Below are 26656 nucleotides of genomic sequence, written 5' to 3' on the forward strand. Positions count from 1 at the left end.
CAGCGCCTCTTCGCCCAGGTGATTGACAGGCAGCGAAGCCCCGCCCCCAGAGGCGCCTGACGCTGAACCGCAGCCCCTTCTCATTTCCAGCCCCGCAGATCTCCATTTTCTTCTTTCCCCATATTCAAGAGCAGAAGAGTAAAGATTTGGAAAAATGAATGAAGAATACGACGTTATCGTCCTGGGCACCGGGCTCACGGTGAGAAAACACAAAACGCTGTGATACGCAGCTTGGAAGTGATTTGCAACCTGTTAACCGATGCAGTTAGCACTTGACAGTTCGGCTTTGAGATAACTGGGCCTCATAAGCAGGACTAACACTAAGTAGCTAGCTTAGCCGCTAACCGAGAGTGAGCAGCTGCATGTTAGGTAATGGAAACTGTAAGCGAAGTAGCTAGCCGTTAGCACTATGCTACCTGGAGCTGCTATCAGCCTGAAAAGATTAACGATACCAACTTACACGAGATAACTTCAACGTCCTAGGCTGTTTCTGTCGTTAGTAAGGATTCGGTTGACTCTGAATGCATTTGTCACTGTTACTCAGCCGGCTATTTGAAAGTTTAGCGCCAGTTGAGGCAGTTTTTTTTACAGTCAAGATAAGATTATATCGCGGATGATTAGTCCGCTAACGTTAGCCGACCTACATTCGGCTAACTAATTAGCCTGCTAACGACAGAGTTGCCACAGCTTCCTCGAATTAATCTTTTGTACGGGACGCTTAGTAACTAGATTATTGACTTCATTCCAGTCTGTGGACATTTTAGCAAATGTTTTTACCCATCTGATAAAAGTAGTTCGCATTTAAACTTGCTAACTAACTTAGGCTATCTTAAGTTTTCGTTTAGCGCCAGTCCGTGCTGTGGACTCGACAACCTGAACGGTAAAGTTAGGTCGTCTACATGCTCAATAAAGCAAACTAACTCCAGTCAACTAAGCCTCAACACTGTCAGTATTGAACGAAAAATTATTTGAGGAAAATAACGGATTATCCAGAATCGCTGCATTACTGTGAACCTTGTAACGACCACAGCCAGTCACCACTCGGGCAGTTAACGTGGAACTTGCAGTTGAACTTAATGCGTACTTTAACTTGCACAGTAAAAAGACCCCAAAAACCTGATCCAATACACACACAGTACAGTTTGAGCTATTCTCGTATGTGTAGGATTTGTTTACCCACAGACTATCTTAGTCTACATTCTCCGCGCTATAGCATCGGAGAGACTGTCAGGCCTCCTGACTAGTCTGGAGCTGTATGTCGCTGAAGCATGTCATGGAAATCCCGTGATGACTTTTAAGACTTCATTGTTGCTTCCTGTCAACTCTGAGGAGCTAAATTGATTGCATCTGTTGGCATATTCTTAGTCTGGGCAACCTCAGTGTACAGTTTAAATGCTGTCATTAAATGGCTCAACCTAGTCTAGTTAGCTTTCTGTGGAGTTACATTTACTTTGGACAGCAGAGTTGTGAAGTGCTACAAACTCGGAACAGGCTGGGGAAGATGGGTAAAATTTAGGGTGGGCGGAGTGTGTATTTAACTCAGACTAGGGTGTGGTTCTACCGAGACCAAGGAACCGAAAGTACTCCACAGACCCGCTTTACTGAGAACTGGTTGCCAGCCAGCCAAAACAGACATGCAGACCAAAAGGCTGAGGTGGCGTAGTGTAGCTTTACATGGCTGTAGTTCCTCATGCAAATCAATGACTTCACTTCTGTATAATTGCCGCCTTCCTCTTTTATACTACACACTAACAGTAACCCTGTTATCTGTTGGAACTCTCATAAGCCATTAATCAAAAGTGGTAAACTTACTGTGTACGTTATTTTATTGACATTAGCTTGTGCTACTCGGGGATTTCCACATACTGTGTTTCCAGTCTGTGAGGTAAATGCTTCATATGGAAAATGATGTTTTTTGCTCAAGATTGTATCACAAGAAAATGCAACTACAATAAAACTAAATTAGTTGCCTCTTAAGCTGTGTTTAAAAGTAATGTAAAGTTCTAGTTAGAAGTCAGTCCCTATTAGTACTACAGTGTGAGTTTTAAAAGATCAGTTTATTCTTCTCGTTGCTGTCGAATTTGAAAGAAGCTGATCAGTCAGGCCTTTGTTTTTATCCCTGCTTGCATTTTTGATGGATTGAGTGGCTGGGGGATGGGGTCCACTACTACCCATCTGTCCACTACTAATGACAAATTAGGGCTGTGGCTTGGCACAAGAAATAAAGTGTAACTAAGTGTAGTCTGATTCTCAATATGATGCTGTTGGTGATTATAAGTAATCAGCTTGTAGTCTGCAGACAAGACAAGTGAGTAGGGCAACATTCAGACTGCTCTGACAATCCTGCATCAATCAGTACATCAGTAATGACTAATGCAGACCAACCAGTGATTGTGGGGTGAAATTTGTAATAGATAAATCGACAAACAATGAAACAACAATAAAAAAGGTAAAAAAATAAATAAATAATGGAGTAGATGATGAACGGCTTTGCCTTTATATTAAGCATGATACAGTAGAGGCAATGATTTTACTCACAGAAATCTGTGCATTTTCTGGTTATGTCTGGCTATACGATAAACCAAATGATTGTTATGCTTGAGTAAATAAAAGACCCTGTTACTCCATCATGAAAAAAGTGGATAAGTAGTAGTACAATTATATATACCAAAGTATATGTTCTGAAAATGCTAATTCTTTTCATACTATTAGACTATCATTGCATTTTCCAGGAAGCATGCAGTTGCTGCTATCTTTGCCCCCAAACAAGAGGAGGAAATGGTGTTAAAGGAAAGGAAATGGACACAATACTTGTCATTACTCACAGTATAATGGATAGGGAAGGTCAGCTTGTGTAGCGGTTTGAGAATTTGCTGTTCAGGCGATTATAAAACAATCAGAAAAAAAACATACAAAATACTTCTGTGATACTTCATTAACCAAATATTGCAATAAGCTACTGTTATAAACACCAAATTCCTCTTCATCCAGCACATTCCATTCTAATTTTGTTTGGCTTGTAGAGCTTTGATTTGCAGGCCGCTGTGTGATGTAGACAGTGCAGTACAGTAGACAACAGTTTACTTTCATGTTGTATTGGTTAGTAGTTTTAGTTAGTTTCATTATCAATTGGTCCGCCAATCATAGTGTTTATACAATGTTATAAATAATAAAAAACGCCTATGGCACTTTTCCAAGCTGATGTCTTTAGATATGTTTTGTCCAACCAACATGACAAGTAGCCATTGATTTACTAAATTAATTTATCTTTCAGCTCTAAAATGTTCCACACATGAGAAACCATCAGAGACATAATTGTCTTTGCTTTGTTGAGCCCAGTGGATTAAAGTCCAACCTGACAGAGAGCCATAACTCTTGAGAGTGTGTTGGGAATTTTCACTGCAGCAAATTCAAAGCTTGTGTCACGATGTTGTAATTGTAATTTTTCTGTCATGTGATTGCATCTTGGCAAAGTCATCACTTCTGGCCTGTGTTGGACTTTGCTACTTCTCAGCCCCCTCCCTCTCTGATTTTTATGGGTCTTACGTGTTAAAAGATTGAACTATAACTTTGTTAGTGCTTTTAATGTTTTATATTGGCTGAACTTTCTACCTGACTGTTCACTGGATCAGTGTGTTTTCCCCTCCGTCAGCATGGCCACTACTATCTGGCTGAGGTAGTGATGACTAGGCTGCGTCCGGCTCTGTCAAAGCCTGCATTTATCTAGGCGGCAGCAGGTCGGCTTCAGTTGCACATCACCTCAAACAAGTGACAGAGACAGATCAGAACGGTTCTGTCTGCCTCAAAGATTTATGCTTGACAGCATGTCCTTTAAGTCAGTGGCATTGCAAGATCATACAGTAGGTGAGACATTTACAGATGGTCGTGATCTGATTTCACTGCAGCATGTGTTATTTTTGGAGAGCATTGACCAGGAAGCGAGCTCTGATGTTCCAGGAAGTAGAGACGTGACAGTGAGGTCATGAAAGGGGTGATTAGACACTCAGGTACATTTATATTTACCACATTCCCAGTAAAACTCACAGCAAGATGCACTGTGTTTTAATCGGTGTCACTGCAGAGGGTTTACAATTGAGTGATCACATTACTTCTGGCTCTGGCAGGAGAAATATGTGCAGGCCTGCTCGCTCAACTGGCCAACATTTCCATATGTATTGTAGATTTTATCATTCATTTATTGTCATGCAAACAAGGTGTTAAGTGCGGAGACAACTGTACTCACAGTGACAAGTTACACATCGAATTGCTTACAGACAACTAATATATTTGCTCATTTTAGAAGCTTAACAAGTTGCATGTTGTGCTGTGCAGCTGAACAATATCAAATATGGGTTAATTGTGAATTATAGGGTACCGGCAGCTCTTTAAAAGTATTATATTCGGTTCACTCAAATGTTTTGGAGGTATTATGTTTTGCTTGTTGGGTGGCCAAGTTTCTGTTTTAGCAGTAGTGTTTTTGTTTTGAGTCTGTCGGTGTTTTGTGTCTCTTTTTGAAGGCTCTGCTTGTTCCGTTACTGAAGTGTGCAACTGTCAAATGAAACATGTTCCTCTAAGGCTTCAACTCATGGTCAGCCTGATTTCAGCTCTGTTCAGCTATCCATATATAAGTCAAGTTCCTGTTGACGGAAGAAACGGGTAGAAAAAAGTACTGACAAAAATGATCAACATGTCAATGAGTTAATGTACCTGATAAAGTTTTTTAGATCTTGTTCATTATCCACCATTTTTTTAAAACTCTGAATGAGGTATTAAATTGCAGTGGGAGTAAAAAAAAAAGTGTTAAAAGTTCTGAATTTAATTTGGTGAGGACTACAGAAAATCTCGTGTCTTTCAGCTTTTGTCTGGGACAGGAGTATTTGTTATTCAAGTCTCAACCCACTTTTTCTGATGAATTTGACTTTCCTCTTTTCCTCTTCTGTGTAGACATGTTGAGAAAACTGCATGTGAAGTATGAGCAGATGTTAAAGTCAAAGAGGTAGTTGGTCTGACAATGTACTGAATAGACAAACTAAGCAACATAGGGTTTTGTGGTCAGTCGAATTTCTGAAGAGGTGTTACAGCTTCTACACTTTCAGTTTTAGCTTGTAGCCTCCTTACTTAATTGTTTCTGTGTTATATCACATTTTAATTAGCCACTTGATCATTCTTCACAGTTATTGATTGACGGCCTTAATTGACATTGATTCATTTAATGAGGAGCGTGTATGTTGATCGTTGTCGTCATTGTATTGTCTTTAATGGAACAGATGCTTTTACAGCTGACCGACTGTGTTGAGGATTAATGCAGTTTTTTGGCATCTGGCAAGTCACACTAATTTGTCCTAATTAAAAAAAAAAAAAAACAAGTGGTGCCATTCCTATTATTTCCTCATTTGTCATAAAAGATAGACGAGATGACATCACCCAGGGAGAGATATGTTGCATAGTTTTTAGTCATGTGAGAAGCAAGTTATGTCATATACTGGCTGAGTGTAAGCTTTCATTCAGTAGTAGTACTTGTTTTAAAGTCCTCAGTCACATGGTGCACACAGCGTTTGCTTGCATCGACACACATGCTGCTGTAATCGTATTAAAGCCTTTGGTGTGTGGGAATTCCAGACTCTGGCAAACATTTTCCCTCATCATTACCAAGCCTCTGACACTTAAAGACCTGTGAAAGTTGTCTTACCAGCTCCACATAGTCACGTTATGTGTTACACTGGTATTGGGTGTGTCTGAACTGAATTCTTGAATCTACTGAATATCTGCTTGACCTGTTCTGTCCAATTTACTTATGCAGCCAAACCATGCTTAACATTTGCTCAAGGAAAAATTTGTCAAATCATGATTGTGATGGTTACAATTTGTGCAATAGTTATATAGGAACATGTAGCCCACTGTTGCTCTGTATTACACAGTTATTACAAGAATTTAAGCAAGATATGTAGGAAGGTAAATAATGCACTAACTGCACAGTCACATGCAGAACCTCTGTCTAACGTTGCTTTGGTGTTGGTAAAATGTTGAGCTTTAGGGCGCCCCTATAGCGCACCTGGTTGAGCAGGTGACCCATGTACAGGGGCTATAGTTCCCTGGTGCGGCATTCGTGACTTCGATTCCCTGCAATTCTTCTCCGCCCTTTCCTATCTCACTCACTGTCCTGACTAATAAAGGCAAAAACGGCAGAAAAACAATCTTTAAAAAAAAAAAAAAAAAAGATGTTGAGCTTTAAATCAGAATCTGCACCAGTGCCTCCATTGCTTATAGTAAAAAGCTACTTTTTTATTGGTCAAATTGGAATAATAATAATAAATTTAATACCGAATACACCAAATGGCTTCATTTATCAAGTAGACTGTTGACAATGACGAGACTGGCAGGAAATGATTGGAGAGGACGAAATGCATGACACACCACATACGTTACCTTTATGTGGTGTGTGTCACCAGTTGTCCATCAGGTATTCATTAGTACCATGAATGAATGACCCCTCTGCTTTTTAAGAGATTTGTCTACTGTGTAACCTCAAAACAAATGTTTATCTCTGTGGTTTTCCTGCAAAATCACAGCTTCTGTAAGACATAGGGATTCTGTACAGTAATGGTGCTGTGGTTTGCTGTATGTACTACAGCATATTGTAAAAAACCTGAGCATAGTTGTCATGTGCAAGGTCACGACTACACAATATTAGCATGAAAAAGGCCTTTTCAAAAGATGTAGGGTGCCAGACACAACAGTTGATTGCTTCATCCTGTGAACTGTATCGTATGTGACTGTAATCAATACCACTTTTCGAACATCTCATGGTCCTGACAAATTGTCTAGCCTATCAAGAAGCTAGTTTTACCTTCTCTTGCATTGTGTGATAGCTTCAGCAGCGTGGTTGTGACATTGACCAGTGGGGCACTGAGGCACTCTTTCACATAAAATGTGGAGAAGTAACTGGGTTAAAGGGTAGACAAACCATGCTGTTCTCTACAGACGGCTCCAAAATCGTTTATAGTCTGGAAAAGTATTTTTGTAAATTCAGTGAAAATGAAACCAGTAATGTCATTACGATGGGAATACAACTGCATCTGCATGATCCTGTATATTAAATTGAAGGCTTTAAAATGTAATGCTGGCTTTGACACAAAATGTACACTGATGGGCAAATAGTGACTGTCAGACTAACAGTTTGGTTTGTAAATGTTACGTATAAAAATGGTATCTATCTGTATCTAAGTTGTAGTAGTTTTCTCATTTTGCCAAGTGAATGTTTACATTTTCAAGGGTTGTATTTAAACGTTGTATCTGCCAGTGGATGATACAAGGAAGCATAAAAATATATTGATTCCAGTACAGGACAAACCTAAAGCTCTCAGCAATCAGCTAGAAATAATATGTGCGTATGGCAGTATCCAAGTTTACCCGTGTGCTTCTGCTACTGTCCTCAGTAGTCTGTGCTCTGCCCAATTGGCCCAACTCGTTTGTCTGTTGTTTATCACCATAGATCATATTGTCAAAATGCCACAGCCATGTCCAACAGGCACCATATCTATGTCAATGACAGCTACCCCAAGTGATTCATATTTAGGGCTGGACCCCAATAGCCGAGTATTCGTTCGCTGTGCTGGAATCGGGATATCAAACTTGATCCTCACCGCCACAGAAACGGTGCCGTCACTGCTAACCTAAACACAGAAACTGGTCATAGAAGCCAAATGTGGCCTGTACGTCACGCCCACTCCGGCCCGTAGGAGCCTCACCGCACCATGCACGAAACACCCCCAAATATTTGGGATATTCGTCATTAATTGTGACCGAATCAAAAATTGCTGCTCAGACCAGCCCTATTAATTTTGAGATAAAAGTGGATAATGAGACAGATTGGTTCAGTGTATTTAATCACAGGTATAAAACAACAATGTTCTGTTGATTTTGGTCTTAATTCTTCTCTGATTTTTTTTCTTTTTCTCCTTAAAGGAATGCATTCTATCAGGCATCATGTCAGTGAAGGGGAAGAAGGTTCTGCACATGGACCGCAACTCCTACTACGGCGCTGAGAGTGCCTCCATCACACCTCTGGAAGATGTAAGTGGACCACTAACTCCAGTGGTTTGACTTTTTTACACTGGGGAGGTCAGACTGGTGGGATGTGGGAAGTTTGATAAACATATATTTTATATCCTGGGACTAATAATTTCTTCTTCTTTTTTAAAAAAAAAAACATGGATTAACCTTGTTTTGGGAAAAAAAAAACATGTCTTTTACTTTTTATCCTCAGCTTAGTTGCACCTTTTTGTGAAATAGTATCTGGTGAAATTAAGGCTAATTTATTACAGTAAGCTCAGCTGTAACTGACTGTGATTTAAGTCTGGTTCTGTCTCTCCTACAGCTCTACAAGCGTTTCAACCTTCCTGGCAAGCCTCCTGAGTCAATGGGAAAAGGCCGGGACTGGAATGTGGACCTCATCCCAAAATTTCTCATGGCCAACGGTATCCCTTAAATCACTCACGTTTTAATAACACATGCAGATTGAAGTTGTCACTTAACCATCTGAACTCTGTGGGCTCATTTTTCTAAGCAATATAAAGTCCTGCACCTCTGTGGAAACTGATATTTTGTACACTTTCGTTATTTCTGCAGTTACTTACTGGCTTTTAAGCTGTTAGCTAACGCTATGCTAGATTGGCATAACTACAACGATGCTATTGCTAACACAAACAGACAGGGAGTAGCTTTAGCTAGGTTAGCACAACTTTAGCAATGCAACGTAAATGAATAGCATGACCGATGCAATGAATCACGCGTCAGTCGTCCTGACACATGCCAAAGACAGTTAAAGTGAACCAGGAGACATACTGAGTCATGGTTAATGTCACAACGTGGTTCTGAACTTATCTGTCAGTAGCTCTGTTCAGCCCACTCCCGTGATGCTGTCTGGCTGTAGCTTCCTCATGCACTGTGAGAAGACAGCGGTGAGGACTGAAGGACTGAATGGAGTCAGAGCTCCAGCACAGTAACGAACGGTGCAACGTTTGAATAGTTCTTTTTTTTTTTTTTTTTTCTCGCAGCGGGCAGTTAGAATAGGTTAGAATAGAATAGAACAGAATAGAACTTTATTGATCCCTTTGGTGGAAACCTCAGGGAAATTGTTGAAAGTTAACTGAAAGTTACGCTTGGATGCTGCCTTTTCAAATGAGTGTGTAAGTTTGATGGACCGCTTCACAACGTGGACATATGGCTTTCGTCTTGTCGACTTGTTTTTCTCCTTTTTTGGAGTTCACCAGGAAACCAAAGTGATCCCAAACGGGTGATTTAATGACACCGGAGCGTCTTCCAGCTCTGCCTTGATGTTGTTGTTGTTGTTGTTGTTAGCATTAGCCATCCCATTCACTAGCCATACAGACTGGGCTTATAATGAAGTGCCGACAGAAGAATAAACGGGCCGTCACATCCTGTGATCCAGTGGAAACTCCTACTTGTTTTTAGCTCTGCAATACTGCGCAACTGTGAGCCGGTCCACTGCAACTATAGGCACCATGAGATTTAAAGTTTCGCAATTTAAACAATTCTGTACATTGGCCATTCTTAGTAGTCTTAAAAATTTCGTATCATGGTACATCTCTGTACCGAACCAAAAGGGCCCATACCGAACGGTTCGGTACGAATACATGTATTGTTACAGCCCTAGTTACTCTACGTACTATATTTTACTCATATTTTTCATTTGTTTCTGTACTTGTCTCCTCTCTGCTCTTTGTACACACAGCCTGTAAGACTTCTCAGTTGTGTTGGCTAAGCACAGAATTTTTAATTTTTTTAAGGTCTCTGTAATTTACACTTTCTTAAATTTTACTGGTTTCTCAGCAAAGAAACACCATAGGTCAAGTTGTGTCACATGTTTAAGATATCCTCATGTAGTAGCAAAAACCACAAGTGATGCCCATCTGCAGCTGAAAAGGATCAATAAAGGAGCTACAATTACAAGCTTGTTAATACTTTAAAACGCTATGCAGTAAATGGTGAGTGCTGTATTGGCCTCATGTTGGTTATTGTGACAGTAACCCTGATGTTTGTATCTCCTTACTTCAGGTCAACTGGTCCGCATGCTGCTGATCACACAGGTGACCCGCTACCTGGATTTCAAAGTGATTGAAGGCAGTTATGTGTACAAGGGTGGAAAAATCTATAAAGTCCCCTCTACTGAGACTGAGGCTCTGGCATCTAGTAAGTCTTGTAATGTACTCAACATTTTGGTGTACAGTGTGCTTTTTAGTCATGCTATGCTGCTGTTGGTTCGGAGTTACTTAATGTCCAGTGTCTCCCTTCTAAAGGTCTGATGGGATTGTTTGAGAAACGGCGCTTCAGAAAGTTCCTGATCTTCATCGCCAACTTTGACGAGAACGACCCAAAGACGATGGAGGGTGTGGACCCCCAAAAGACAACGATGAGGGCCATTTTCCAGAAGTTTAGCCTGGGCCAGGAAGTCATCGACTTCACCGGCCACTCCCTTGCACTCTACCGCACAGACGAGTCAGTAGTTTTCGTAGATGTTTAATAAGTGTTTTCTTTTTAATGTCCATCGTGCTATATCCCCTCCTCTCAAGCATTTTAAACTTGTGCTGTTTATAGAGTTTTAATTGTCCTTTTTTCCCTGCACTCAGTTACCTGGATCAACCTTGCATTGACGCGATAAACAGGATAAAGCTGTACAGCGAGTCTCTGGCCAGATATGGCAAGAGCCCATACCTCTACCCTCTGTACGGCCTGGGAGAGCTGCCACAAGGCTTTGCCAGGTAGGGGAATGTGTATTCATTATAAATATATTTCATATTTGTATGTATCAGTGCATTTAGCGTACAGTGTACATCAATTAACCATGTAATAATGAGATTAGGCTCATGCTCTCTTGAGAGAAGTTAAGTCAGTTATCAGGCTGTTATTCGTAAATTTCCCCGGTGAGGGATCAATAACGTTATCTCACGCTGTTTTAAAAAACACATAAGGTGCTGCCTGTTTAATTGTTTGTCCTCTATAGGCTTTGTATGTATTCAATATCAGCTTGAGTATCAATGTAGGCGTTTATTTTTCAATGTAGTTTAGTCACAAATGTAAACTAATATTACCGTGTGACCTGAGCCCCATCTGCTACCCTCTGTTCACTCCGTGCCATTGGCTGTACAGGCCAATAACTGAATAAGTGTCATACTCAAGAACTCTGAAAAACTCGAGGATTCTCAGACAAGTTCTAAAGCGCCATTTCCTTCCCAGTGCACCTCACAGTGTGCATGCCGGTTTTTAGCCTATATTTGTCTACATCATGGAAATAAAGTAAAGTGATTTAGCTGCTGTAGAGTTTCTGTGTTAAATGAGGTATACCTTTTCATTCTATATGTGAATACCGTGGGTACGTGTAATTTGTTTGTCTTTGGATAATGAAAAGCAACATCTCGCATTGTGATTCAAGAACTACAAAATCATTGCCAGAATCTACTGATTGAAGGTATCAGGTGTGAAGATGACCTTGTTTTTTTGAATGTGTCGAAATGTGATTCACTTCCAGACTGAGTGCTATCTACGGGGGGACCTACATGTTGAACAAGCCCATAGAAGAGATCGTGGTGGAGAATGGGAAGGTGGTGGGAGTCAAGTCTGAGGGGGAGGTGAGCACGCTGGCCTCAACACTCTTCTTGTTCTTTCAGTCTGTAAACTGGGCATTTAGCCCTCCATCCTCTGAGTAAAAAAGTAAAAGTTTGGTAAAGTTTATGCAGAACACCACTCTGTGTTATTTGTGATTCGTGTTATTTCGACTCCTTGAACTTGAGCTATTTTCTAATGTACAAACCGTCGTCCCACCTTGAAGTCTTTGTATCAAGGGTCCAAAGTGGTAACGGCAAATAACAGACCATCAGTTCACGGAGCAGCTGGTTTTCCTGTGATCTCGAACAACTATCGACAGTGACTTTTAGAATCAAAATTTGAGTCATAAATGAACTATTTAACTTTGAAGTACAAGTTCTGCAGTCTAGACACTACATACTATTTTCTTAATACCATATTAACATTTCCTTTGACTCCTTGGCTATGTTTGTCCCCCACAGATTGCAAGGTGCAAGCAGCTGATTTGCGACCCCAGCTACATGATGGATCGTGCCTCCAAAGTGGGTCAGGTGATCAGAGTCATCTGCATCCTGAGTCATCCCATCAGCAACACTGGCGATATCAACTCTTGCCAAATCATCATCCCCCAGAACCAGGTCAACAGGAAGCACGGTGAGTGCACACGGAAGGTGATTAGATAGCCTAGACGTTATAGTTAATAAAAGTAGTCAGATTAGTGAATAATAAAAACGGTTGTTTGCAGCCTTAATGTGTGAAATCCTGTATGAGCGCCTTGGTTTTAACCATCTGAAGCCCGGGCTGTTTCTGGGCGTTTTTTGTTTTGGTCACTGTTTCATTTCCTGTGGCTTCATTTTTCACTGCAATATAAAATGCTGCACCTCTATGGAAACTGAAGAACTATCACTAGAGGCAGAGAGAAGTCTGAATGTTTTTGCTTTTTACAGAATCTTCTGTTTATTTTCTGCAATTCTTTTTAGGTGATAACATAAAATAACAATAAAAAAGGATCTTTTCCACATTTAAACTGCTAGACATTAACTTTATTTTTTTTGTTTTTTCTCTTTTCAGACATCTACGTTTGTATGATCTCCTTTGCTCACAACGTGGCAGCACAGGGTAAATATATTGCCATTGTCAGCACCACAGTGGAGACGAGCGACCCTGAGAAAGAGATCAAGCCGGCCCTGGACTTACTGGAGCCCATTGAGCAGAAGTTTGTCAGCGTTAGCGACCAGTATGGACCCACTGACATGGGCACTGACAGCCAGGTATGAACAGACAGACCTGTTGAAACATGTCCTACCACTGTGAACTGTCACACAATCAAGAGGAGGATCAGTGCTGTTAGTGGGTTTCCTCTGTTTTGGATTTTATCAGGTGTACCAGCAGTCATTTTAGGACTAGCCTCAACTAAAAGGTATTATCTAAAAGAAACGTGCACTGCGACTCTTTCAGTGTACATCTGGCCACAGTGGGTTTATTACAGAATGTACCATCATGATGGCTAGTAAACACTAGCATGAACTGACTGCATGTTTTCAGCCCTGCACATTAATGCTCTGGCTCCTGTGCTAGCTAACATTAGCTTAGGAGTCAAAGTGAGAGTGAGCGCTCTCAGAAGGAACAATTGAGATGTCAGATGCCTTTAACCTTAACCCTGAGATGCCATTAAGCAGCCGTTTGTTGTTACCCCAACAGAAACACTGCATTACACTGAACAGAATGTGACGTTTAAAATATGGTAATAAGGATAGGTTAGGTGTCCCAGTACCTTAGTTTCTAATCACTAAAGCTCCTCTCAGACATGTGCTGCGTTCAGTTCATCTGATGGCAGCTGAACAGGTCAGCTTCATGTCTGAATGTGCACCCTGGCCACATTTCTGTCATTAACAAGCTTACGAGGTCAGACCTGGTAACATTTTCTTATCCGCTTGCATTTTCTTGTGCAAAACCAAATGCAACCTAACATCTGCCCTGAACACCTGGAACCAAGATTTCTCAGTGACAAAGATGCTTCCCATCTTGCTAGTATCCAACAAACATGTGTTGTAGCTCACTGAAGCTGATAATGATGACGTTCTGTTGTCAGTATTTGTTATGGGCGACAAGATGGCAGTCTAGCTTTCCTCATGCGATCCCTTAAAGTTGTGCACACCATTAACTTCATCAGTGCCTCTGTATACAATCACAAACTATTTCTGAATGTGCTGATCGTGGGTTTGGGTGGTGACAAGGGGTCCGCAGTCAAGTGACAGATTGTCTGAAACGAATTCTTAGAGAACAAATGCTGAAGCTGTGGAGCTGAAGTGCCTGGCTCCAGCACGAACTGACATCTCAGCATCCAACAAGCCAAAAGCCCATTCTCGCCTTTCTCTTGTCATCTATGCCATTGTGTCATCTGAATAAAGCTGCATTTTAAGGCAGCCTTTTAGTCCCTGGTCAAAGAAGTGTCTGTGTGCTGGAGATGTAATCCCAGTGTCGTCCTTTAAACCTACACCTGACCAGTGTGCAGATTAACTCAATGGACAGCTCAAACACATTTTGTCCACAACTGGCAACACATACCCTTTTCAAACCAAAGCAATAGATTTTCATTTTAACCTTTTCTACAAGTCAGATGAAGACCATTTCCATGCTGCGTTCATGTTTTTGTTCAGTGTAGTTTTATGCATCTTTCATTTATTGACTTGAACATCCTTTGAGAATGCAAACTACATCTCATCTAAAGTATACTTAATATCTGACTTCTTCCTCCTCTAGATCTTCATCTCCCGTACTTATGATGCAACGACTCACTTTGAGACCACCTGTGATGACATCAAGGACATCTACCGGAGGATGACAGGCTCAGAATTTGACTTTGCCGAAATGGAGCGCAAGAAGCAGGATATCTTCGGCGACGCCGCAGAGTAGAGGCGACAGTCCGCAACACTCCTGAACATCAAAGACAAGGCTGCCGACAACTGAAATCTTACAAAAAATAGAAAACCTACACACATATGTACACACCAACGGGCCAGCAGATTATCCAAGTATAATGTTTGCCCATTGGAGAAGTTCATGATATATAGAGAGATATGATATAGTATTGTTGGATAGGGTTCAGGGAGGGAGCTATGCTTTTCCAGATCACATTCAGGAGGATGTTGCACTAAACACTGGTTATGCCTGATAGACAATAACGCCCTACATTCTTCTGATTCATTGTGTTAAGAATGATGCATAGTCCAAAGATGCCAAATCAAGTGATAATTCATAATCAGTATCTTGAAAAGAGTGTCCTGGGATGGGATGGGGGATGGGGGGAGGGATTTTTCTGTCATTGTGTAAAAGGTTCTGGAAGACATACATCATCTACACATGCGACACATCGTCTCTGCGGGTATTTTTCCACGTCAGCTTAAAAGAGAAGTGGCTTGGCTTTGTGCATCTGTGTTAAATCATACGAGTACCTGGGTGTTCCTCATAGGTTGTGGCAGCTGGAGCACCTTCAGGCCAGCAGCAGCACACAGCCGTGCAGAGCGGCCCCTCCGCTGTCACATCTTATGTCAGATTTTGTGCAACAAAGTGGTCTAGCGTTTTTTTTTGGCTTGGACTTTTGGTGTATTTTTTTAATTTTTAAACCCCAGTATTGTCAGATGGTAAATTGTAAGCCAGGCCACAGCAGCAAGTGTAGTTCAGCATAAACTACCTGAACCTGTTTTCAACAGCTTGAGTTACTACGATGCATCAGAGGAGATATATTAGTTCCCGTATTATGCAAAACGATGGAAGACCCGAGCATTAACAGCAGATTTATGGCGAATGTGGTTCACTGTAATTGCTTAAGAAGGACCAAATGTGTACTGCAGCAGTATTGAACTGATTAGAGCCCTGTGATGTCTTCTGTTTTGAACAACTGTAAAAAAATAAAAATAAATCTTGGGCTCAAATGATTTCTGTACTGCAAAGTAAAAAAAAAAAAAAAGTCAAAAAACAAAATTGTGTTTAATTTATTCATTTTTTGTGTTTTCAGTTGTGTTGGTGTGCAACAGAAGTGAAACCTTTTACAGTTTTCCAGGGTTCCAGTTTGATTCATAAAACACAGTCACACTTTTTTTTTGCAGTTTTACTTCTTTGCTGTGATTCTAAAACTCAGCGTGAGAAATGACGCTGCAGTCTGGACTAGACGGTGAATCCATTAGACAGCATGTTTAATAGGTGTCAGACATTTACATCCTGTGATCACCACAGAGCATGGTGTAAAGGAAAAGTAATTTATGCCAACCTCTGTTTTAAAGTGAATTTCTATTTGAACTGCAAGTTTCTTTTGGCCGGAAAGAACAACGTTATAGAGTGTAGTAGGAAGCCTCAACTGTCCCCACTGCAAGAATGACAGTGAGAGACCCAGAAGGATCCAAGCATCACCACCAAGACCATCTGGATGACTGAGCAGGTCTGGTAGCAACATCTCAAGACAGACACTCCACTGGTCTTCATGGATGCTGACCACGGAGGACTACTTCTTCAAGACAGGCACAGAAAAGCTCAGTTTGACAATTTGGTCATTAGTTCTGCGGTCAGGTGAGATGAAAATGTAGATGTTTGGACTCAGGTGGTCAAACATGGTGTTGGGAGGGCAATGATCTGATTTGGAACATACATCCATCATCTATACACCGCTTAATCCTCACTAGGGTCATGGGGGGCTGGAATCTATCCCAGCTGACTCAGGGTGAAGGCAGGTTCACCTGGACAGGTAACCAGTCTATCACAGGGCTACACTTAGAGACAGACAACCAAGCACACTCACATTCACACCTACGGACAATTTACAATCACCAATTAACCTCAACATGTTTTTGGACTGTGTGGGAGGAAGCTGGAGAACCCACGCTGCACGGGCAGCACTCCACGCAGGAAGACCTCGGTGCCCCCACCAGAATGCAAACCAGCGACCTTCTTGCTGCGAGGCAACAGTGCTAACCACTGAACCACCTTGCAGCCCATGGAACACACAGCTCAAGGGAAATATATTGGAACCATGTTGGAGTGGCCCATCCAGAATCCAGCCCTGAATTCAACAGAATCAGGGAGGAACTAAAGACCAGAGTGATGAAGAGGAATCCTTCTGACCTGCTGAGATCATTACAGAACAGGTGTGGAGAACAGTCTTAGAGGAGACTTGCAGAAAGACTGTTATCAGTTCTAGCACCTGTTTGACTGCTGTAGTGACAAGTAAAGGTTTTGACATTGATTACTGCTGCATTTTAGATAAAAACAAACGAATTTATCATGAACATCTCTGACACAATGCCTTGTCGCATTTTGTCACTTGTTAATGTCATTTACAGCCATAAAAAACAATGAACCCTCACTATAAATCTACATTTTGGAATGGCTGTGAATCATTCTGGGCTTAACTAACAGTGTAACTGTCAGACTAACCGTGAAGCAGAGAAATACCACGACTGCGCAGGAAACGTCCCCCTGCAGACTACAACTCCCACAATTCCGTGCTGCCTCTACGTTGTTGTGTTGTGCGCGTGTCCCTCAGCTATGTGTGTCTGCAGCGTGTTTCCCGTTAAACATGGAGGTGACAGCAGCACGCCGCTCGTTTCTTTGCGATATCGGTGAGCACCGACACGTAGCAGCTAATGCTAGCTAACAGCTAATGTTAGCTAGCAGCTCCGCGCGCTCGGCTTCGTTAACCTTAAGGCCAGCCATGACGGTAACACACCTGCAGATAGGAGAGTCCAGGTAGACGAACTGCATCAAAGCAGGTGTTATTTCACAGTGTTTACAGGTAGAACTTCGTATTGAGGTTGTCTTTGTAAAACTCTGCCAGGGTAAACACACCTGTGGCCAATATGAAGTACACGTACACGTTGCTAAGTAGCTAATAATTCAGCTGTATAACATCCAGTGATGATCACCATCTCATGCATGAACTATTTAAAAAAAAGAGTTTATCAATACTCCCAAATAAGATTTAAAACCAATTTATTTATTTTTTCTATATCTAACATTTTGTAGTGGACTTTGCACATCATTTGTTTAAAATATACTTTAAAAGGAAAATATTGCAGGTAAATAGGGAACAAACAAACACAGTGTAACTTCCCTACTTGATAAGTTTCAGTAAAAAGAATATTTTGTGTATTACAAATTTTCCAAAAAGTTTAAATATGCAATTGAGGTATTGGTTTGTTAATAATGCACACATTTACATACATTTCCAGGGCAGAAATCATCAAAAAATTTGGATAATATCTTGTTCAACATTCTTGTAATTCTTTAATTTTGACAGCATGTTAGGGTTAAAATTTTTACAGAGAGAATTTAGGATTTCTCCTTTTTGACTGTAACTCTAATAATATGTAAGCAATGATATGTCAACACCCAGAAAAAGTATTTTGCCATTTTATAGTTATAAAATCTTCCGTACACCAGGCTGTGCATGATATATGAACAAACCTTTTGGTGCAAACCTTCAGAATACAGACAGAAAAAACTGCAGCGTTCAGTGTATATCAGAGCTACTGAAGTGGAGATGTCTGGATCACAGTGTGGGAAAACACAATCCATACATTTTTACCAGTAACATTCCTCAGAGGTGACTATGAAACCTTTTGTTGCCGTATTATCAGCTCAGTAATTATATTAAAATATCTATGAACTAATGTGAATGCACTGATGGACACACGGGGCCCAATGAGCAGAATATAACCAATGATTATGTTGCGTTTTTACTTATGAAAATATGACAAAAGCCATATGGATTTTTAAAAAAAGTGTAAGTAATCCTCCACTGTAGTTAATCAGAGATTTCTTTAACCTGTATGTTTCTTGTAGATTTTAAGGATTCAGCAGATATTCCACAGGTGGCAGACATATGTCCACCTTTATGATGCAGTTTATATTAAAAATGCTGGTGATCATATAGAATTCTGGAGAAGGCTTGGGAGATTGTTCAGTCCTGGTTTGGCATAATTATTGTGAATAATGTAGTGTTAGAGGAAGTTTAAATAACTGTCCAGTGTCTTGGATGCTGTGCATGAAAGGGTTAAATGATTCCATTACAACTGTTATTAACACTATAGGCATCCGAGTTGTAATACTTTTTCACAGCCAGTAGAGCTAGGCTAGGATAAAATGTGAAGTTTGTAAGAGTAAAATTTAGTTTTTATTATATTTTGGTGTACAGACAAGTTTTTAAGTATACTATACAGAATATTAATGTACAAAACAAAACTTGTGCAAGTAATAGTGTAAAAAAAAACATAATAGAAAGAATGCTTTCATTGTGCTGTTATGGAGCTTTATCACAGCAGACATTTTTTACAGACATGTCACGGCAGGAAAAGCACATGTGCAGTTGATTTCATAGAAACTATTAAGGTGAGCTAAATCCAGGCTAGTGTTGTACATGCTGGCTCTTTGTCATGGCTTACTGCAGGGGTGTCCAATCCTGGTCCTCGAGGGCCACAGTCCTGCATGTTTTAGATGTGTTCCTCTTCCAACACACCTGATTCAAATGATCAGCTCATCATCAAGCTCTGCAGAAGCCTGATACTGATCCTGATCATTTGGATCAGGTGTGTTGGAAACATCTAAAACATGCAGGACTGTGGCCCTGGAGGACCAGGATTGGACACCCCTGGCTTACTGGGACGCGTGATGGGACTGAGCCTTCTTTCTTGACTCCTGTGTTGCATGTGCTTTTGCTGCTATGACAAAAATGTGAAAAAGTCAGCTGTGAAAAAGCTCTATTGTTGTTAATGTGTGTGTAAGGCTTCTGGGCAGACCGGACCGCCCTGCATGAAGCGGCGTCCCATGGCAGGGCCCTGCAGTTAAAGCAGCTGATAGAAAGTGGAGCTTCTGTCAACATGGTGACGGTGGATAACATCACTCCCCTCCATGAAGCCTGCATACAGGCTCACCCCAACTGTGCCCGGCTGCTGCTGGAGGCTGGAGCCCAGGTGAGACGAAGCTCCATGTACAGCCACACCTGACGAAAGGAAAACCTTAAAAAATGGGTTGGGATGCCTTATCACTACCACAGACACAAAGTGATGCAATCTAATACAGAATAAATAAAGCAGCGTGCAGTTTGTGAAGCAACCCACAGTATGAGGAAGGATTTGAGTCAATACCTCTCTGACACAGTCAGATATGAAATATGTAGACTGTACATGTGTTCACATTGTGATCCTGGCAGGTGTCACATGTGCTGCTGAAATACTGCAAGGAGTATGTAGGAATTCTTTCTCTGGTTCTTCCAGGTGGATGTTCGCACCATCCACGGCAGCACTCCTCTGTGTAACGCCTGTGCTTCTGGCAGCCTGGAGTGTGCCAAGCTGCTGCTCAAGTATGGAGCCAAAGTGAACCCGTCACTCACCGCTCTCACTGCGTCGCCGCTCCACGAGGCCTGCATACAAGGTGAGCCCTCAGCAGCACCAAGACGGGCTCCCCTCAGTCATACCCCACCAGATACCTCGACTGTGATGAAACGTTGCATTCCTCTCAGGTAATCCCGAAGTCGTGAGGTTGATGATCGCCAGTGGTGCCAAACTGGAGGCGTTCGATGTCCACTTTGGCCCTCCTCTTCACATAGCATGCGCTAAAGGCCGTGTGGATTGTGTCAAGGAGCTGCTCAGTGCAGGTCAGAAAAAAGACTACAGATCAGAAAGTGTGTTAGAGCCAATAAAATACCTGACAGTTGTTGAAGGAGTGCATTGATCTTTGATTCTGAGAAACTATCAACAGGAAAAAGAAAAATACAGCATGAAGCTAAAAACACATGCCTGAAAATGCAACGTTGTTTTGGAAAGGGTTCCACCTTCTGATTATTTTCAGCTGTGATGAGTTAAACATGTCTAAACTCATTTGTTCTTCTTGCAGGTGCCAATGTGAATTCAGTGAAGTTCCACGAGACAGCTCTGCACCATGCTGCTCGAGTCCACATGGTAGAAATGATCGAGTTGTTGGTGGAGTTCGGAGCCAACGTGTACGCCAGCGACAACCTGGGAAGAAAGCCTGCAGACTACGCAACTCCTGCGTCTCCCTCTTACACCTGCCTCCGTTTTTATGAAGGTACATGTCTGCTTTGCTTCTTAATTGCAGTCAAAAATGGCTGCTTTTCTCAAAAGAGTTTCAGACATCAGTTGACCTTTTTCTGCTTGTCTTATAAATCTTTATAACCAACCTCCTGACAACCTCTGCTTCCTGACAGCGAATCCTCTGAGCCTGCAGCAGCTTTGCAGAATTGCTGTGAGGATGATGCTGGGCACCAGAGCATCAGAGGCCATAGGTCAGCTGGATTTATCCCACCGCATCCACAACTACCTTCAGTACTGGGATCAGCCCGCATCACTGCAGACTGACACATGAATGGTCTGAAATACAAAACCTCAGAAAAGAAGCATCATGGACAACATGTTGACTTAAAAATGTGTCGTACAAAAGTCCTGGGCCACTTTTAGGTTTGTTGCTTTTGCATGTTGTAATGATCATACATATTTATTTATTTGTTTCTTTTTACAGCAAGAAAATCCAGCAAACATGCATACGGTGTTAAAAACACAAAACAAATCAGAACAACACGGCTTCTAGAGCAGGGATGTCGAATCCTGGTCCTCGACGGCCGCAATCCAGCAAGTTTTAGATGTGTCCCTCTTCCAACACACCTGATTCAAATGATCAGGATCGTTATCAGGCTTATGCAGAGCTTGATGATGAGCTGATCATTTGTATCAGGTGTGTTGGAAGAGGAAAACATCTAAAACATGCAGGATTGCGGCCCTCGAGGACCAGAGTTCGACACCCCTGTTCTAGAGGCTGCCGTCTGTATTTAGTGTGACACCGAGCTCATACTAAACTCTATTGGCTTTTCTGCAGTGATCTTGTAGTGTATTACACCCAGCTTCCTTCAGCGCTTCCCAGACTTCTTCTTTAGACTTGAGTTGTCTATTATTTGTTTTTTCTCTGTCCAGATGATCCCAACAGCTTCTGTAATTATCTGGTCTTCACTCTGTGCAGGTCAGTCCATCACTTTGGTATCTTGTTTGGGATCAGTGTCTTGCTGAAAAATAAACTTTTTTGCAGTCTTCCCTGAAGGATTGGCTTGATGAATCAAAAATTGTCTGTACTTTTCAGCGTTTGTAATTCCATCTATTTGGACAACAGCCCCAACACCACTGGCAGAAGGGCAGCCTCAAAACCTGACAGGCCCGCCATCATCAGCGAGGACTCTTTCTTGCTAGCCTCTCTGACTCCACTTCTCACATACTGTCCATGACTGAACCTTAGTATGTCAAACTTTGATTTATCCCTCCACAGGACACTTTTTAGTTTGTCGTTGTGCTCATCTTTGGGAGCTTTTTGACATTTCAGCCTTTAAGCCCTGTTTTCACAAAGGTGGTTTCATGGCTGCGACCATTCTAAAAAGGCCAGACTTCTCAGGACTGTATGAGGATCAACTTGGCATCCATATTGGCATCTCCTGGGACACTGACAGTTCTCTAAGCTTTCCACCAGTTATCTTTCACCTCCAGATTCTTTATTGCAGCTTGAATTTCTTGTCTTAAATATACTTTTTTTTGATGGTTTCATTTTGCGGATGCAAAATTCTGACTTGATGTTTTTAAGATGTATGTAATCTTTGGGGTCTGCATGGTGGCTCGGTGGTTAGCATCTCACAGCTGGAAAGCTAGAAGATCCCCAGTTTGGACACCCAGGATCTTTCTGCGTGGAGCCTCCATGTTCTCCCTGTGCAGCGTGGGTTCTCTCCAGGTTCCACAAGGTCCAGAAACATGCTGAGGTTAATTGGTGATTGTAAATTGTCCGTAGGTGTGAATGTGAGTGTGCTTGGTTGTCTGTCTCTAAGTGTAGCCCTGTGATAGACTGGTTACCTGTCCAGGTGAACCTGCCTTCACCCTGAGTCAGCTGGGATAGACTCCAGCCCCCCATGACCCTAGTGAGGATTAAGCGGTGTAGAGATGATGGATGGATGGATAATGGAGACGTTGCCTTATAAACATATACAAATGGATAGAGTGTGGAACCTTCTGTGGGATGGAGGGATGGATGGATGGATAATGGAGACGTTGCCTTATAAACATATACAAATGGATAGAGTGTGGAACCTTCTGTGAAGTATAATTTAAGCAAAAGCCAGAGATCCCTGTGAGTACAGTTAGACTCAGGAACATTACCATCAGCCTCAGAGACTGGGAGGTTTAATGCTCCTCCAGAGAAGGACAGACTCTGTTTACTGTGTCATTTTGGTGAAGTTGAGAATGAGGCTCCTTTAATGTTTTACTGTCCTGTATTCAAAGATATGAGGGAGGTACTTTTCAGTAAAATGTCCTCTGTTCATGCTGATTTTTTTTTTTGTTTGACAACCATGAAAAGAGTTACGTTTTAGAAGTAGATCCTTTTTCATGGCTGAATGTCTTTGCCTGGCCTGGGATTGAAGGCAACGTATGTGGTATAGGTACTGAGCAGCAGTATAATGTGTGTTTGGGTGTATTGCTGCAATGCTAGTATATTGGTGTCTTGTAAACCCATGAGGGTTCAGAACACCTGTGTGCATGACACGAAAAATAAAGAAGTTAATCAATCCTATATACATATTAGCAAGCTTCCAAGAAGTTAGTCTAAAAGTATGCAATGATCAACAGCAAGAACTAACTTGGTTTTTAATAATAATGTGGTTTTTAAAATACTATCTATATATTTACTGTATATTCTGGTTGCATCTTAACAGACTCAGAGATGCATTGTATACTCTATCCAAAACAACAATAACAACAAAAAGCTAATGGTTTTTATTATATCTTTAATATATATCACGTGACTCAGGGTTGTGTTTCAATGTAGTAGTATTCTTTATGGAGCACTGTTTATTCTGAATAATTGTTTTGCAGATAACGAACTAAATGTATAAAAACTACAAATCCCAGCCTGCTCCTGGCGGGCCAGGGATGTCACGTGACTGCAGCGGCACTAGACGGCGAGGACGCGGCTGTTTACAAACAAGTCTTGTGTCACCGCTTCTGCGTTAGCGTCGCTGATTCTGCGGGGAGGGAAACGGACAGGATGGAAATCGAACACATGCAGCCGTATTTCTTCGGAGACATCGGTGAGTGTGAAATATAGACGACGAAGCCGGTTGTTCAGACTTTCAGCCCGCTGGACGCCGGCTAACTACCGGGCTAGCAGGTCTGTAGCTAGCTGCTGGTACCGTGTGCTGTCGCCGACTGATCAGATGAATAACTAACGAGACACAATGACAGCAGGAACCTGCAGTGACGTCAACACGCTGTAAATAATACAACACACTGTGCTTGTGTAATTGCATTAAAATCGTTAAAGAGCTAGAAGGATATTGATATTGGCTAACTGCCAGCTCAACAGTGTCATAGCATGGTAGCATCCTATACGTCATCACCTGACACTGTTTACCTGGACTTCAGGTAGCAGTTGCGTCATTGTGTTTTGACGTCCATCAGCAACATTAGCATCGATCCAGAGTCAGGTTTCAGTGTGTCAGCCACAGGTGAAGCAGATCCTGTTACTCCAACCGGCGGTACACACAGAAGTAGAAGATCATTCTAGGCTCAAGTCCTCCAGCACGCTTCATACTGAGGTTAATGCTTATAGGTGTTATCAGCAGAATGTTTAAAAAGTTAAGGTGTACAGTGGCTTTCTTTAGAATATAATTTTAGTTGATGTATTTTCTTGTGGTGTGCATTTTGTATGTGAAGTCTACCTGCAAATCAACTAATAACAGCCTTTATGTAAATCAAACACTTTCAGGGGTTGTTTATATGATCGGTGTGTCGTATGTGGTTCATCAACGCACGACTGGCATGAAATCAGTGTCATTAGATAGTAGCCTCACCTTGTGCATTTTGCACCCAGAGATCCAGAGCTAAAACTGTCTTGTCAGTCATTTTAAAAATGTATATGTTCATTTATGTGTAACAGTCAAACTTTGGAATGTATTTCATGTAGTACTGCTCCATCACGTGTTTCAAACCTGTTACCCTGTGAAAATGTATTAAAGCTTGACTTTAAAGAATATATTGTGCAAACAAATCACAATATCTGTCACAAAACTGCATTTAGATATTTTCCTCAAATCATTCAGCCCTAGTTCAGATAGCTAACGTACATATTTAATCATCCTACCTTAACAACAGCGCTATGTGAACTGTGCATGACGTTACCTGTTGTGAGTGTGTGTTCAGAGTTGGATCTGCTCCCCTGCAGGCTGCTGGGTAGAGAGAACAGAGGTGCACAAGGCAGCGTCCCTCGGCCAGGCCTCCCAGCTGCAGCACCTCATCCAGAGTGGAGCTTCGGTCAACCTGGTGGCGGTGGACTCCATCACGCCGCTGCATGAGGCCTGCCTCCGTGGACAGGCCCAGTGTGTGCAGCTGCTGCTGGATGCTGGAGCTCAGGTGAACCAGGGAGACAGGCTCATATCTGCCATACCACAGGTTACATTTGTTGAGAAAATGTTGATATTTCCCAAATGTAATCCGTGGACTGTATCCACAACATTCTTATGTTCCATTTACTGAATATATAGAATTATTCAGAATTGTTGGACAAGTTGAATGTTTGAGGAAAGAATTAAAAATGGCTAAACGTTGAAGTAATTCTGTTTGTGTGATTCTGTGTCCCGTCAGGTGGATGCGAGGAATGTGGATGGAAGCACCCCGCTGTGTGATGCCTGCTCTGCTGGTAGTCTGGAGTGTGTGAGGCTCCTGCTGGATCGTGGTGCCAAGGCCAACCCTGCCCTCACCTCCCGCACAGCCTCGCCCCTCCACGAGGCCTGCGTGGGAGGTCAGGGCCTCGGTTTCATTTTTCCATCCTTAATGTTCATCACAATGAAACAAACTCAGTGACACTATCCTATTTGATTTTATTTCAGGTAACTCAGACTGTGTGGAGCTGTTGATAGCCATGGGTGCTTGTCTCGAGGCATACGACCTTTACTACGGGACCCCGCTGCATGCAGCTTGTGTTAATGAGCACATGAACTGTGTTAAAGTGCTGCTCAATGCAGGTGAGTGACTGTGCAAGAACAGGATGGAAAGTGGACCAGACTAGTTGTTGCATAATTTTAAACTTGGCTCTTGCTCGTTTGTTGACTGCTCTCACATTTTGTAGGTCATTAAGTGTGAGTGTTTAATTCCAGTTTAGCTGCTCTCTAATAATATCACCTGTGACCTGAGCTGACACTGTGGTGGCTGATACAGGCTTTCAGGAGGTCACAGCAGGTGCTTCTAGCTTGCGAGGAACACACTGTGTATACAGGGGTCCACCGTAAGGTTTTATTCAGCGTCAGTTTTTATTATTAGTAATCAAAGAAGCAGATTCTTGATATTTAAAACTGGTATACATTTACAGTAAAAAAGTAAATCTTGGCATCAAATTTAAGAATAACACAAACTCCAAAACAAAATGTAGTTCAAATACCTTTGTTTATTCATGCACGTTTTACATTTGTTCAGTTAAAAGAGAACTTTTCAGCATTTATCTTTGGTGATGTGTAACTAGTGAGGTAGTGCTGAAGGTGGGACGTTGCCTGGTGGTTACAGAGAGAACCAAAACAATTTATTAATATCATCAGAACAAAATCAGTGCAAAAAAACATTGACTTAGGCTGATAAGCTGTTGATCCTCAGTGCATCTTATATAAATGGGCATTTAATAAAGCCATTTCTGTAATTATAATTATAATAATAATAATACATTTTATTTGTAAGTGCCTCTCAGAGCACTCCAGGACGCTTTACATCACAAAAGAAAATAAAGATAGACAAGCAGTTCTAATCAGATGGGTTTCAAGAGAGAAAGTGAATTGGTATTACGCTATCTGATATTTGTGCATCAGTTTTCTACCTTCTAGGTTGCTACCAGCTAGAGTTTGTCCTTGTTTGTGGAAAAGCCAAACAGTTGCAAGTCTTGATGACTTTGTAAGCTTTTCCTTTCCTTTTCCAGAAGATCAGTGACTGAATACCAACTGTTCAAATACCAGAATCAACCCCATTCACTT

At 41.6% G+C, this 26656-nt stretch overlaps 3 protein-coding genes across 4 annotated transcripts; all 3 read left to right on the plus strand.

Moving 5' to 3' along the window:
• Nucleotides 1-59: 59 nt before the first annotated feature.
• Nucleotides 60-15542, plus strand: gdi2 (GDP dissociation inhibitor 2). Its single transcript, XM_008289895.1, has 10 exons — nucleotides 60-199; nucleotides 7966-8073; nucleotides 8378-8477; nucleotides 10078-10212; nucleotides 10320-10518; nucleotides 10650-10781; nucleotides 11549-11648; nucleotides 12087-12258; nucleotides 12676-12875; nucleotides 14368-15542. Exons 1-10 carry the CDS (start codon nucleotides 155-157, stop codon nucleotides 14518-14520), a joined length of 1344 nt encoding a protein of 447 aa, XP_008288117.1. The 5' UTR covers nucleotides 60-154; the 3' UTR covers nucleotides 14521-15542.
• A 1610-nt stretch (nucleotides 15543-17152) lies between these two features.
• asb13a.1 (ankyrin repeat and SOCS box containing 13a, tandem duplicate 1) lies at nucleotides 17153-21197 on the plus strand. Of its 2 annotated transcripts, none has more exons than XM_008289897.1 (6): nucleotides 17153-17219; nucleotides 19381-19568; nucleotides 19872-20028; nucleotides 20117-20251; nucleotides 20491-20682; nucleotides 20822-21197. In XM_008289897.1, exons 1-6 carry the CDS (start codon nucleotides 17177-17179, stop codon nucleotides 20977-20979), a joined length of 873 nt encoding a protein of 290 aa, XP_008288119.1. In that variant the 5' UTR covers nucleotides 17153-17176; the 3' UTR covers nucleotides 20980-21197. The 2 variants fall into 2 exon arrangements, with proteins under 2 accessions (XP_008288119.1, XP_008288120.1); XM_008289898.1 differs by lacking the exon at nucleotides 17153-17219 and adding an exon at nucleotides 17239-17346.
• Nucleotides 21198-23637: 2440 nt separating this feature from the next.
• On the plus strand, nucleotides 23638-26612 carry LOC103363238 (ankyrin repeat and SOCS box protein 13-like). The gene is made up of 5 exons (XM_008289905.1): nucleotides 23638-23731; nucleotides 24865-25052; nucleotides 25284-25440; nucleotides 25529-25663; nucleotides 26602-26612. Exons 1-5 carry the CDS (start codon nucleotides 23689-23691, stop codon nucleotides 26610-26612), a joined length of 534 nt encoding a protein of 177 aa, XP_008288127.1. The 5' UTR covers nucleotides 23638-23688.
• Nucleotides 26613-26656: the final 44 nt, after the last annotated feature.

The sequence above is a fragment of the Stegastes partitus genome, unplaced genomic scaffold, assembly GCF_000690725.1.
Source record: "Stegastes partitus isolate 25-593 unplaced genomic scaffold, Stegastes_partitus-1.0.2 Scaffold644, whole genome shotgun sequence".
Classification (NCBI taxonomy): Eukaryota; Metazoa; Chordata; class Actinopteri; family Pomacentridae; genus Stegastes; species Stegastes partitus.